At 31.0% G+C, this 14,840-nt stretch overlaps 1 protein-coding gene across 4 annotated transcripts; it reads right to left on the bottom strand.

The window, feature by feature from the left end:
- Positions 1 to 1,257: 1,257 nt before the first annotated feature.
- On the bottom strand, positions 1,258 to 8,338 carry LOC107886339 (uncharacterized). Of its 4 annotated transcripts, XM_041099032.1 has the most exons (4): positions 6,420 to 8,338; positions 3,336 to 5,814; positions 2,203 to 2,281; positions 1,262 to 1,536 (listed from the first exon to the last, which is right to left on the bottom strand). In XM_041099032.1, the coding sequence occupies exon 1, from the start codon at positions 8,203 to 8,205 to the stop codon at positions 7,285 to 7,287; it is 921 nt and encodes a 306-aa protein (XP_040954966.1). In that variant the 5' UTR covers positions 8,206 to 8,338; the 3' UTR covers positions 1,262 to 1,536; positions 2,203 to 2,281; positions 3,336 to 5,814; positions 6,420 to 7,284. The 4 variants fall into 4 exon arrangements, with proteins under 4 accessions (XP_016665736.1, XP_016665737.1, XP_016665738.1 ...); XM_016810248.2 differs by lacking the exon at positions 3,336 to 5,814 and having other exon boundaries at positions 1,260 to 1,536; XM_016810247.2 differs by having other exon boundaries at positions 1,258 to 5,814.
- Between the last annotated feature and the right edge of the window lie 6,502 nt (positions 8,339 to 14,840).

Here is a 14,840-nt window from a genome sequence, read left to right as displayed (position 1 = left end):
TGGGGGTTTCTCCCTCTTAACCAAATCCACTCCTTGCGGAGCTACAGAGGCATACTGAAGAATCAAAGGAGGTGGAGGAGGTGGAGTGTTCAGATTCGCACGAATAAACTCCGTATACCAAGCGTCCATTATGTGGAGGTAAGCCTCTCTAGCCCCTCCGCCTTGACTCAGTGTCATGGGCTCACTGTCTACTGACGCAGTCCCTTCAATAAGAGCCGACACATTACTTTCTACGTCATCTATCGTAGCTACTTCAGAATCCATTCACTATATGAAAAACATAATTTATAATCGTCAAGAGTCGTCACACTATTAATATACAACTATGGCATGTATAGCTAGACTCGTACTCATGCCAGGTTAATCCTAGAACCGACTAAATCATAGCTCTAATACTACTAAATATAACACCTCTTCCCCGAGTCCGAGGCTGGGACTGGGCACGAGGTATTACCATACTTAACCACAAGCATACAATTATTTCCGAGTCACCAAGACTTAATCAAATTTAAAACTTTTTCAAACTTTGTCTAAACTCCTTAATGTGGGCCTACGAGGCCTCAAACTCTCATTGGAAACCATTCGGAATCATCTTGGGTCCTTAAACCGACTTAATAAAAATGACTCTTAAAACAGGGCACACGCCCATGTGGAAAGGTAACATGCACATGTGTTCATTATAATATGGCGGTGCTGATAGCCTGTGTGACACACATGACTTAAGCCTCTAGGGACACGCCTGTGTCCCACACCTGTATGAATTAAATTCTAAATTTGAACTTACAGGGGTTTTTACACGGCCTGACACATGCCCGTGTCTATGGCCCGTGTCCCTCACACGGCCATGACACGCCCGTGTCCTAGCCCGTGTCTAAAGATCGTGACATTTTGTTTCTAACGTCAACAATCCTTAAGGGTCACACAGCCAAGGCACACGCCCGTGTGCTAGACCGTGTCCTTCACATGACTGAGACACACAGCCATATCTCTGCCCGTGTGTTTACTACCATTTATATTGACTTGAAATTTTTACGTCCAGGGGATACACAGCAGGACAACACACCCATGGGGCTAGCCGTGTGTCACACATGGCCTAGACACATGCCCGTGTGTCTATCCGTGTGGACAACATAGGGCTATTTACCAAACCCTTTGCCACTCTGAAACATAAAATAACAACATCCATCATGTTAAAGATCATCATAATATGATTCCCCCAATCCAACAACCACATCTAAGGCCTTTACACATTTCATATTCACTAAAACAACCAACAAATTACCCATTCATGAAATAACCTCTTGTATTCATATAACAACTTTCAACTTTAGCCATTTTTGTGGCCTTATACAAAATGAATCAAAATGCTAAAATAAGCCAACACATTTGGCTGATTAACAATGACACAAAATTCTAAAGTCAGGATCCTATACATGCCATAATCAAAATAAATAAATTTAACTATACCAAGTGCTTCAATTGATAGTGTGATCGATGCCTCCGATGTCCGTTAATCCACGAGCTAATTAGGGGGCACTATAAGAAAATGGAAAGAAATAGGGTAAGCATAAAGCTTAGTAAGTTGCATGAAAATAAATATAATGACAACTTTACCAATGTTCATCATACTCATGATACAAAAATAGGTATAAGCACAACTTACTCATCACTATCCAATACCATTCACATAGCATATACTAAGCTCACATCTCATACATTTCAAATAGGTACCTGTACCACTCACAACATGGTTATACTTTTCTTGTTTAACTTAAACTGTAACTCTCGCCGTTGAACCATTTGAAATACTATCGGATATTCACTAAGCCTTAAACACAAGGTACAGTGTCAATGCCATGTCCTAGACTTGGTCTTACACTGACTCTCACATATCCGTGCCAATGTCATCTCTGAGGCATGGTCTTACACTGACACATTTTGTAGCCGATGCATGTCCCAGACATGTCTTATACTAGCTCCCGTCTCATTGCCGATGCCATGCCTCAGACATGGTCTTGCATTAGCACACAAATGACCCGAGTGTCATGGCATGAATAACTGATTTATTTCCTAAGGTTCAACAGGAGTTCTACTATCTCAATATTCATCATACATAATTATTTCCACAAATAAACGATTCATACCATATCAAATTAAACACATATAATAACAATGCAATTGTATTATTTACATACAACTTACCTCGGTATACAAAATGTAGACTACTTGTTTGGCTTAGTCCATTTTCCCCGGTCTAGGCCCGGATGTTACAATTCTTGATCTATAAAGATAAAAATTCATAAATTTAATCATTTTAATGATCTAGGTACTCAACAATTTATAATTGGGCAAAATGACCATTTTCCCCTATACTTTTACAAATGACCATTTTACCCCTAGTTTCGAAAATTAATTTTTATCGAATTTCTTCATATCTTAACCCTAATTGAACCCTTTTTACTCTTATAGTAACCCAAAATTCCTATTATTTCTCACATTTATCATCTAATTTTTCAACTTATGCAAAATGGTCCATAGTTAGGGCTTCCTTGAAAATTTTTTCACAAAAGTTATTTATTTCACAACCATGACTCATATTCTTCCATAAAATTTCAGAAATCAGCATGTTTACTATCATGGAAAAACTCTAGACTTTCAACCATTTTGCAAAATAATCCCCTTGTTAGAAAGCTCATGCTACAAGGACCTCAAAAGTATAAAAATATTTAAAAAAAACCCCCAAAATCACTTACTTGCAAAGGTTTTAAGTTGCTGAAATTTTGAAGCTCCAAGAACTCTATAATGGCTGATATTTTCGGTGGTGAAGAGAGGGAATTGAGAAAGATGATAGCTATCTTTAGGTTTATTGTTATTTTATCCCCTTTTTTTGTTACCTAACATTTGACCATCCCTTAATTTAAGGCTCCATGTCCAGCCACTAATATATTATTAGTCTATTTGCTAAATAAAGACCTCTAATTTAGTGTTCCATGACTGTTTGACACTTTTAGCTATCTAAATAGGACTTTTGCACTTTATGCGATTTAGTCATTTTTCACAATTAAGCTCACAAATACTAAAATTACTTCACTAAATTTTTCATGCACTAATATAAACATGTTATAACTCTAAAATAATAACAAAATAATTTCTCCAACTTCATATTGGTGGTCTCGAAACCACTGTTCCAACTAAGCCCAAAATCGGGCTGTAAATAGCCAAACACGAAACAGCTCCAAATATTAGCTTCCATCTGAATGGACAAATTCCCTAACACGACAGTCAAGGTCAAGGTTAGTTTAAGATGGAATTTTAGAAATTAAAGCACCCCATACCTGGAATCCAAGGGTCTTTCCAGCACCGGACAGTAGATCCATCTCTAAGAGACCAAATTAAGTTTTCACGAAATAATAGCCATATCTTATAGAGAGCTCTTCATAAGTGGGAGCATTGATTCCTACTAATTGAATATGGTAGTTGTTCTTTCCAACTGTATTTGGATCGAAAGAAACGAACCCAAAAGGCATCACTCTTGGAAACAAGACTAAATCAATTTTCATAAGAAAAGACTTATTTTGATCATCCAAGTTCCTAAATCCAAGACCACCCTTAGCCCGAGGCTGACAAATAGAGTCCCAACCTACTGAAGACATTTTAGAATTTCCTTCAGTATGTCCCCAAATAAAATGTCTTACCAATTTCTCAATATCTGAGCAAACACCTCCCGGAATCATCATAGACTGTATGAAGAAATTGGGAATGGAGAGGAGTACTGATTGCGCCAAGATGATTCTTCCTGCCATAGATAACATTCTAGCATCCCAACTCTGAAGTTTTTGCCTTACCTTATCCACAATAAAGCTGGGTGTATTTTTGGTAACCCTCTCATGAAAGAAGGGAACGCCTAAATACTTACCTAAATTTTGAACTTTCTGAAAACCAAACATTTGAGTAATTTGAATGCGAACATCGCTTGGAGTAATCTTGGAAAAGAAGATATTACTCTTACTCTTCATAACACTAATTCTATGCCCCGATATAACACAAATTTGATTAAGGATGGAATCTAACAGCCGTGCTTGGTCCAGATGAACTTTACACAGGATTACTAGGTCATCTGCAAAAAATAAATGAGAGATTGCAAGATCATTACGAGATAGCTGAATAGGGTCCCAATTATCATTCCTCATTTTCATATGAATAATATGCTCCAACCACTCCATGCAAAGAACAAACAGATACGGCTGTAGAGGGCATTCTTGACGAATTCCTCTAACCAGTTTAAACTTACGAGTAGGCACTCCATTCTAGAGGATCTGCATAGAAGATGATGATATTGCTGACATAATCACTTTACATATAGAAATAGGGATTCTGGCTGCACTTAGCGATGAAACAATGAAATCCCAACTAACTCTGTCATAGGCTTTTTCCAAGTCTAACTTTACAGCCATCTAGTTCTTCCCTTTTTGTTTACACCGCATAGAATGAATAACTTCCTATGCGAGAATAATGTTCACCGATATGTTCCGACCAGTAATGAATCCAGTTTGCTCTTGTAAGATAAGCTTAGGAAAAACCACCTCAAACCTGTTAACGATCACTTTCATAATCAGTTTGTAAAGCACAGAACATAAGTTGATGGGCCAAAATTGGTTGAAATCCTTAGGATTCTCTTTTTTGGGAATTAAAACAATCAGCATATTATTCAGCTTCTCCTAAATCTTTCTTCCAAAAAAGACCTCTTTGACCAATTGACACACGTCCCTACCAATAATATCCCACTGGCTTTGAAAGAAGATAACATGATACCCATTGCTACCAGGTGCTTTCAGCGGTGCCATATCAAATAACGCCCTTCTGATTTCCTCATTAGTGATATCTGCTTCCAAAAAAGAAACCTCTAAAGGATTAAGGTTAGGAAAACCAAAACTAGGCGTACCTCTTAAAGTCGAAGGAGTTTCTCCATATAGCCTTTCAAAGAATTCCACCGCCTTTGATTGCAAGGTATCTTGATCAAAACACCAATCTCCATCATCCAAGCGTAAGGAAAAAATATGGTTAAATTTCCTTCTCTTAATCATGCGACTATGATTAAATTTCGTTTTTCGATCCCCAAATAAAGCCAGTCACAACGTGCATTTTGTCTCCAAAGTAAATCTTCATGATCCAGAAAGTTCTCCAACTCATCCCGAATTTTCAATTCTTTCTAAGCTAACTGACTAGATGGAAAATGGTCAATGGCCTTTTGAATATTATTAAGGGATCTCATAAAATGACGCTTACGTGCACCCAAAAAACCATACACATTCATGTTCCAAATTTTAACAGAAGAGGTCAAATTATTGAGAGAATCAACCATATCACTCGTAAAATTCCACTTATCTTTAAGGAATGTGGGAAAAGTGTTGTGTTGTGTCCATCCCGCTAAAAAACTGAAAGGTCAACCTTTAGAAACGTTCCGAACCGGGTCATTGAAAAGTAAAAGTGGCCAATGATTAGACTTAGTACGAGTGAGGTGTTGAACTGAACACTGTGGAAGTTAACATCCACTCATCATTTGCTAAGGCTCGATCTAATCTTACAAAAGTGTCACCTCATTGCCAAGTGAATGAAGGTCCACTAAAACCTAAGTCCTGTAAAGCACAAGAATCAATGAAATTTCCAAATAATTCACACTATTTTCTAGGATTAGAGGGACTTCTCTTGTCCTTAGAAGATATGATAGCATTAAAATCTCCCATGATAAGCCAATGAATGGATTGGGCTGGGGAGGCAGATTTTAACCCTTCCCAAAGAAGCTTGCGTTTCATCCTGTCAAGGTTACCATAAACAAAAGAGATTGGAAAAGACTTATTGAAAATTAAATTATCAACACGAAGAAAAATGAATTGAGAGTGACTACTAATGATTTGAATATAAAGAGAATTTTTCCATCCTACCCAGATGCCACCTGAAAATCCAACGGCTTCAACCCGATGAGAAAAATTAAAGCCCAATTACTCAATAATAAAATTGGCTTTTTTATTGTTTACTCTTGGTTCAACTAGGCAAACAATATCTAGACTATATTTCGAATTATATTCACGAAATGCTCTAATAAAACTTCTACTAGCAACCCTTGACAATTCCACGAGAAAATTTTTAAATTAGGCATCATCAAAATAATATAATAAGAATATAAAAATAATAAAAGCCCAAAAAGCAAAACCCACGTAAATAAAAAATCAAGAGGGACAAACCAAAAACCTTCAATAGTCATACTGTTTAGGGATTATACACCCATTCATCTTCTCATCGTTTCTGGAAAATAAACCAGTACCAAAATTTTCTTTTGAGATACTCGATATACTCTCAGCAAGATTCTCTATAGATTTTTTAAAAAAGACACGAGGGGAGCTAGCGTTTTTGAACCTTACATTTGTCCCACGAAATCTTTTATTCTGCTTATTCGATCTGCTCCTGAACTTCATTTCTTTGCTCGAATCAAGAAATCCCTTCTGATCCAAGAGAGTGTTCATGGAAAGGGGTTCTTTATTTTCAAAGAAAACCACAGTTGTGTGTTTTTCGGAATCTAGATTGCCAACTTCGACTACCTCTTCTCCTCTAACTACCTCCTTTAAACTTGGTATACTCTGGAGCACTGAAGTCTCCCTTTCGTCATGCAAGATAACCTCATCGATGGCCTGCTCAGGAACAACTACCGGCGCTGCAAAGGGACGACTATTGCTGTTGGGAGCAAACGAACCCTACTGGTTCCCTTCAGCCTGGGCTTCATGATCCAACATGCCCTAGACCTGCTTAGGTGAAGAAACCCCCACGCCCAATCCAGAGGTAAATACCTCTGAATTCTGCACAATTCTATTACTGGTCATATGGGCCGAACTTATCCCAAAAATTGTTCTTTATTCTTTTTGTTATTTGGGCCTAGAGAAATTTTGGGGCCCGACTCTTTAAAATTACCGTTTGAGATTTTTTTATTGATTTCAGCTGCCTTTTTCTCGAAAATGTCTTGCGTTGACCTTTAATTAATAATTCTTTCCCTTTAGACCTCCGCAAATCTGCCAATTCCCTATCCTAAAATTCATTAGTCAAATCCCCGTTAGCAAGGCCACTGAATCGGGAGCCTACCTTCTCCTTCTCCTGAATTTCGGTTAATTTCTACGGATTATCCCTTACTTTGCGCCTTGATTTCCTTTCTACAATCATCCACGGCCCATAGTTGCCATCTTTCTTTTCTGATCCTTCAACGTTCGATTTTTGAAATTCTGGTACTATCTCATGCTAGTCCATGTTTACCACCACCGTAGATTCTGGAATTTTGAAGTTACACATGTTTTCCACATGTCCATACCTTCCACAATGAAAATAGATAGTAGAAAGGGACTCATATTCTACCATTTGTGTTCGGCCATTTACCAAGATTTGAGACACCAACGGCTTTTCTAAGTTGACGTATACCGCCATTCTAGCGAACAACCCCCTCGTCCTGCTATCAGTATTCATATCTAACTTGACCACTTTGCCCACCAATTCTCCAATTTCAGTAATGATTTTACGGTTATATAAATAACTAGGAAGAGCAGGGAGTCTAATCCATGCCACTACTACACTTGGGTAAGCCTGTGTAGAGTCAAAAGCCCTCGTCCAAGGCTGAACAGTCAAATATTGGCCGAAAATAGTCCACGATCCTTCAGAGAGAGCCTTATCACAATCCAATTTGTTATGGAATTTGACTAGAAAATAGTCGTTTTCAATGTCCATCATGTGAATAGGGCCTGAAGGTCTCCATATGCTGTAAATTTTGTTCTGCAAAATCAAAAAACCAATGTTACGACCTAGGAGTTTTAAGATCACATTATTATTCATACCCTGAATAAGGATTTGATGAATTTGGTCCGAAAAAGTAATTGAAGGCATGCCATTCACAACGGATTTCTGAATGTCCCCTTCCAAAAAATCAATAACTTCCTTCCCATCCACATTGGAATCACCCTTTGAAGATTGGCTGACGAGCATGTCTCTCCAAGAAGTAGGTTGATCTAGAGGCAACTCGATCAGCATGTCATTACTCGTTGCTTTCTCCTTGTCTCTGAATCTAACTTTCTTAGGGATCATCTCCTCCACAGTGGATAGTCCAGGATCAACATTTTCACAGAGAGAATTCGACATTTTTTTCTTTAAAAAAAATAGGTTTTTGATCATTTCTCAACTGAGTGACCAAGTTTATAAGTAACATTAACTCAATCAAAAGCTTTATTATAATGAAAAACAATGAGTAAAAATATTAAACTTTATAAGATAAATTTATAAAGTGATATTTTTTAAGGTGAGTAAAAAATTAAAAAATTATATTAAAAAATGATATCTCCAATATTTGAATTCTTTTTATAGAATTAAAAAAATTATTGATAATGTATGAAATGCTAAATTTCAATAATAAATACATTAAAATATCAAATAATTATGACTTATTTTCCATTATTTTTTGTTTTTATTATATTTAAATAATATTTTTGTTGTATTAATTTTTTATGTTTTAATGCATTATTTGGGTGTAAGTTAAAAGGTTAAAATATATTAGTAATTGCATCATACATGTATGCATGTGGAAATAATATATTTATAATATATGTGTGGTTAAAAAATAGCATTTAATAAATAATTAAACATATGGTTTGAAATTAATAATTACATATGAAATTAAAATAAAACAAGTTAATCTAAATTGTGAGTAAATATAAATTTAAATATGTAAATACATTAGTGTAAGAATATTAAATACATTTCAATTGCTTTCCATCTTGTATTGTCAATTGCTATGACATGCTGAAATGTTATCAGGTTAGAAAGCTTTATTTAACGTGTTTTCAAAATGTTATTATATTATCACGTGGGTCAAAGAAAAATTCAATATTAAAAATATTGTTGTAAATTATTTATTTAACAATTGAATCATAAGAAAAATATGGTAACTTGCTTATAAAAAAAACTTTTATTAAACATACTTTCATAAAAATGATAAAGTTAAAATTTTAATATGTTTGATAGAAATGTTATCTCTTTTTTTTAATATAAATTTTATATAAAGCAATGAAAATACAAAACATTTTATAATAATATTTATTAATTTTAAACGATTAATTTTTTTAGTATTTTTCATAATTGAGTTGATTTCTAGTTAACTCTAACACCAACTCTTTTACATACTTAAATAATAGCATAAATTTTGATGCAATAAAAGCATAATCAAATTTTTTTATTTTTAGTTTTTTATTTAATGCATTTTCACTTAATTCAATAAATATTAACATAGTAGTTTTTTAGTAAAATAGTCGTTTAAATATAATTAAAAATTAAAACTTTATTTGAGTTAATGTTAAAAGTAGTGCTTTAAAAATTAAACCAGTTGGTCGAATTGATTAGTCTGGGAATTAGTCGATACAACGATTCAAAACAAGGAAAAAACCAATTGACTCTTGAACTAGATCGGATTGGTTGACCGGCAGTTGAACCAGTTTTTATGATTTTATTATTTTCATTTTAAAATTTTTATAATATTTTAATAATTTATTTAATTTTAACCAGACATACCAATCAAATGAAGAATCGATAACCTAATCAACTCAACTATCAGTTCGATTCGAAAAACATTAAATGAAGATTAAAATATATTTTGATGTAATAAAGTACACAGTAGTTTCATTATTATTTTGATATTTTTTGGTTAATTATTATTATTATTATTATTATTATTATTATTATTATTGAGAAAGAAGTTTTAACATTGTCATTAAATTTACATTTAAAAAAAAACATTGTCATTAAACTTGGATTGAGGTAATATTATTTAAAAATACAAGTAATAAACTACATTCTTTTAATTCAATAAAAATAAAAATATCAAAAATCTCAATTAATCGAATCATTCACTATTCCTTTAAGCTCCACAAGTGTTTTTTCAATGATCTCAATTGAAATTAACTTAACTAACTTGTGTTAGAAGGAATTAGAAAATTTTAAACATCTAGGAATGAACCCACAAGGGTTGAAAGTGGTGATTGGTGAAATGTGGAAACTCTCCACTTATGCTACTTTGCCACCTTGGACTTTTCTTTGTATTTGATGTGATATGGATCTCTTTTTAATTATCCCAATAAGAATAGAATCAATTCTTAAACATGCCATAAACAACTCCTCAACTCACCCAAAAGCCACAAGTTCTCCTAATGCCTCAGTTGACAATATATTTTATTGATTCTACCAAAAAACAATTTGCTGAATAATTAATAGATGCATTGCAATGCTAATTATAATATTACCCAATTCGTACATTTCATCTTTTGACTAAAATCAAGTTGAGATTTTAGAGACCGCTTCTCGTAAACCTGTAGCAATTAATTTTTTTGAAACTCATCCACACAACTTGTAATTTTTTTTTATAAATGAATTTTAAATATTATCACGTATTATCTTATTTTTATTTAATTTTAGTTTTTCAATATATCTTTTCTTCTACCCGTTTATAAAATTTAACAAAAATAAATTTTAGAACATAACCTATTTTTTTAATTTAAAGATTCAAGAGAAGTTATAAATAAATGTAGGTATTCTATAAAAAAAAGAACTTCACCTACAAACTAAAGAGGCTTTCACACAATTGGTAAATACAAATATTTTTTATATTCTGAATACCTAAGTTCGAGATTTCATTATGTATAATCATATTTATTGATCTCCTAGTTTTATCATGTGTAATTATCATTGCAGGTTTTACTTCACTTCGTAAGTTTTAGTTTAGATTATAATAATTTCTAGTCTAATTATATGCTTTACTTTATAATTATTTAGATAATTTTTTTATATTGTAATAATTTAGTACTTGTGATTATTCAAATATATATTTGTATTATGCTTGAATTGTATTATTAGCACTTTCAAAAAAAACTCCACTTATATATAAATAATTTTTCCAAAATTAACAAATACTTATTTTTAGTGTTGTGGTTGTGTGTTAGATAAAGTTCAGGAATAGATAAGGGCTTTAAAAAGCACATAATCGCTTAGGTGGGTTTTGTTTTCTTTTGGGGGGAAGGGGGGGGTGGGGGTGGGGTGGGTTCTTTCAATGCCTATTTCATTAAAAGCAACACAAACCGTGCCTAAAGCTTTAAAACTGACCTAATTTAATAGGGATAAGCAATTAAAGAGAATTTTTATTTTTTGACACAGTGATAAATGGAGTTTTTGTTCTTTTATTTCAATCATTAAAATTTTTAAAAGGTATATATTTTATATTTTTAACATTCGTAATATAAAATATAACACCATCACATTATCATATTTTAATAAAATTAAAATTTAGAAATAAAATTAGGATATATATTACACTTCTAACATAAAAAAAACAGTTTAAACCTTGAATAAAACATCGTAAAGAGGAACAACGATAAGCATTAAACATAAACTATAAAATAGATATTGAAAATATAAAAATAATAATAATAACAAGAACTAAAAAAATCAGAATCAAGTTGAAAATTTTTGACAAGTTCATATTTTGAATGTTGTTTTATCCTTATTTTTAATTTTAAAAAATTATCATGTATTTAAATTCAATGTGTAATTTAATACGTAAACTTTTATTTGGTGTAATTATACACTTTAAACATTGATTTTAGTTCAAATGTGTATTTAAAATTTTGATTTTGATTCAATTGTACATATTTAAAGAAATTAATATTTCTATTTATTTTTATATTAGATAAATATAATTATTGGTTGTGTAATATGTAATAAAATGGTGTTATATTGATATTGATATTAGGGTTTTATAAATATTGAAACAAATTAGAATGTCATATATAAAATTACACAAGATTAAAATTCATATGTAATTTTGAAATTTATTTTATAATTAATTAATTTACTTGATATTTTTATTTATACTAAATTATGAGATATCTACGTATAAATTCATATTATAAATTTTAAAAAATTTGATATAAAAATTAAATATGGCTTTAATTCAAATGATGAAGTTAGATTTATTATAATCTTGATTTCAAATTCTATAATATATAATTTTATTTAAAATTTTTGTGAAAATAAAATTATCTTTAAAAATAATATACTATTTTATAAAAATAAAAAACTTTTATCGATGACACTAAACTCTTAATATTACCATAGAGAAATATCATCCACAATTTAATTCACTCTATAATTAAAAAAAAAACGCGTTTCTCAAAAACTGATTGGATATTTCTTTAAATTTATGAGTAAAATTAAAATATGCTTAAAAGACATGTGTTCACTGTTCATAGCAGTCGTGCATCTTATCTTAGTAGTCTCTTTTTTCTGTAATTTTCCTAATGAAAATCATTAAACAAGACCCGCTTTCCCATCCGTTAGATCTAATAACTCTAGAAATCAAAGGGTAAAAATCTTCCACGTGGTCACTTCCATCATTAGCCATCGACCGCCGTTGTAAAGGGCACTAGTACTATTAAGAACATTATCTTTAAATTTCACAAAAAGGAACTGTGCAAAGCTCGTTGCCGGCTCAGGGTTTTGTCGTTTCACAGTTTTTCTTTTCCATTTACTTATATGGTTTCTGCTTTTCAAATTCGGACAAATAAAAAATGTTCGGGACACGTGTCACGTGTATTGGTGGCCACGTGAGACTGTTCAATTATCCGTGCTTATCCACTTAAGTCGGCACTTTATTTAATTAAATTAAAAATGCCTTATGAACCCCACTTGCTCTGTTTAGCCTTATTATTATATGTGTTGCTTGTAGGTCCTACATTGCTGACGTGGCGGATAAGTCAATGTGACGTCCAGCTGTTATCGGTCCTTTTCCCCACCTTTGTATCGTATCGCCCCCGATAACTTATTTTATTTTTATTTTTTATTGTCCGTTGATTAGAATTTATTTATTTTGTTTCAAAAATCAAATTTTCGCAAACGACAATGATAACGAAGAAAAATAAAAAGAAAACTGCTTTATTTTTTAAATGGATTTTTTAAATTATTATTAAAAATTATGCTATTAAATTAAGAATTAATATACCGTGTATAAAAATCATATTCCGTAAGTTAATCATTAGGGGCATTTAATTGGTGGAAGTAATATTATATTTTGGGATGATATTATAATTTTTAGATTTTTAATATTCTATTCACCCCATAATTTTATATTTTTAAATAGTATAAATATGTGGGATCTTTATTAAATTATCTAAGATTTTAGACGAAATTTAAATTTTAATGTAAAATTACATTTTATCTTCATATTACTTTATAGTTTATTGTATTGATAAGTTACTAATTTTTTTAAAAATTATTTGTTGAATGCTGGAGGAACATGAATTTTTTCATAAATTTTGAGTTTTGATGTTCATTAAATCACAAACTTGAATTTATTTCACTATTTTTTTTCTTTTAGGAAATTGTTTCATTAATTATAATTACTAGTTTCTTTATATGGTTTTATTATTATTATTGGAAATAAAAGCATCTTCTCTTCTTATCTTACATAAAAATTTACAAATAAAGCTATAATAGCTCACATTACTAAACAAAACTCAGATTGCTCTAAATATTAATAATTAAAAAAAAACCTAGACTGTTTCAAAAATTATATATTGGAGTTTTATATTATTAATTTTATTTCATTTCTCTAAAATTTTTAAATTATTATAATTTTACAAAAAAGTTAAGATTAATAAGTTATATTTTGTCAACTGAACACATGAACACTATATTCTAACTAAATAAATTAAACAAAGTGATTTTATATCCTACACGTAATTTAAGATTTGATGAATCAAATATATTCTTTGTTTTATTTTATTAGTAATGCTATAAATAAAAATTCTTAATGAAAGAAATAAAATATTTTAAGAATCTTTAAAAAGAATAATTTTATTTAGCATTGGCTAAATTTTTCTAAAAATTTCATTAAACTCATTAACGAGATATCAAATCAGATATTAGTTTACAAAAAATATGCACCATTGATATATTAAGGCTTAATGCATTATCTGGTATCGAATTTGATTTGTTTTTTTGCAAGTATGATACTTGTATTTTTTTTATTAGATGTGATAAGTTATATACTAGAATTAATAGTTTTACCTTTTTTAATGTTTAATTCGAGTAAGTTGATTAGATAAAAGGTAAATGCTAATATTTTCATATTTGAATATTCATGATTTTTAATAAAACAAATTTCATGTTAATTGTAAATTTAATTTGTTAAACACAAATTGATGGTTGTGGTTTTTTTTTTAATTTTAAGGTTGATTTAACTAAAGTTAATTGTTAATATTATTCTTTAATTATGAATTTTCATCAAATCAATCCTTAAACTTAAGAATTGAATACTGAAAAGTTAACAATATTACTTAAGAATATAAATATATATTATATTAATTAAATATAAAAATATATTAGAAAAAGGTTTAATTCCAGATACAAATTGATGTATATTAAATTCAATAAAAAATCAATATATAACGTTTTTTCAATTGATGAATATATATATAAATTTAGACATTAAGAAGACATTAAATATAAAACTTTTAGATGAATATAACAGGTGGTATTTATTTGTAGAAAAAAACAGAGCACGTAAAGGTGTAAGTCGTATGCGTACGGTTTGTTTGGGGGGAGATCTTTTAAGTTCTCAACGTTAGAGTGTATTGTCGGATAAGGATATTTTGCGTTCCTTGCTTGTTTTTTTTTTGTTATCCCACGAAATCTCGTGTAAAATCAGTCAAAATGTGAACACATATCTCGAGAGAAACCTACTTTGCAATGCTTTGTGTTGTCAATGA

The sequence above is a fragment of the Gossypium hirsutum genome, chromosome A03, assembly GCF_007990345.1.
Source record: "Gossypium hirsutum isolate 1008001.06 chromosome A03, Gossypium_hirsutum_v2.1, whole genome shotgun sequence".
Classification (NCBI taxonomy): Eukaryota; Viridiplantae; Streptophyta; class Magnoliopsida; order Malvales; family Malvaceae; genus Gossypium; species Gossypium hirsutum.
The sequence above is the reverse complement of the archived record's forward strand: the minus strand, read 5'-3'. Positions and strand labels throughout refer to the sequence as shown.

Coding starts and splice junctions, on each gene's coding strand:
- LOC107886339 (XM_016810247.2), bottom strand. CDS start 8,205: ATGATCAAAAACCTATTTTTTTTAAAGAAAAAAATGTCGAATTCTCTC.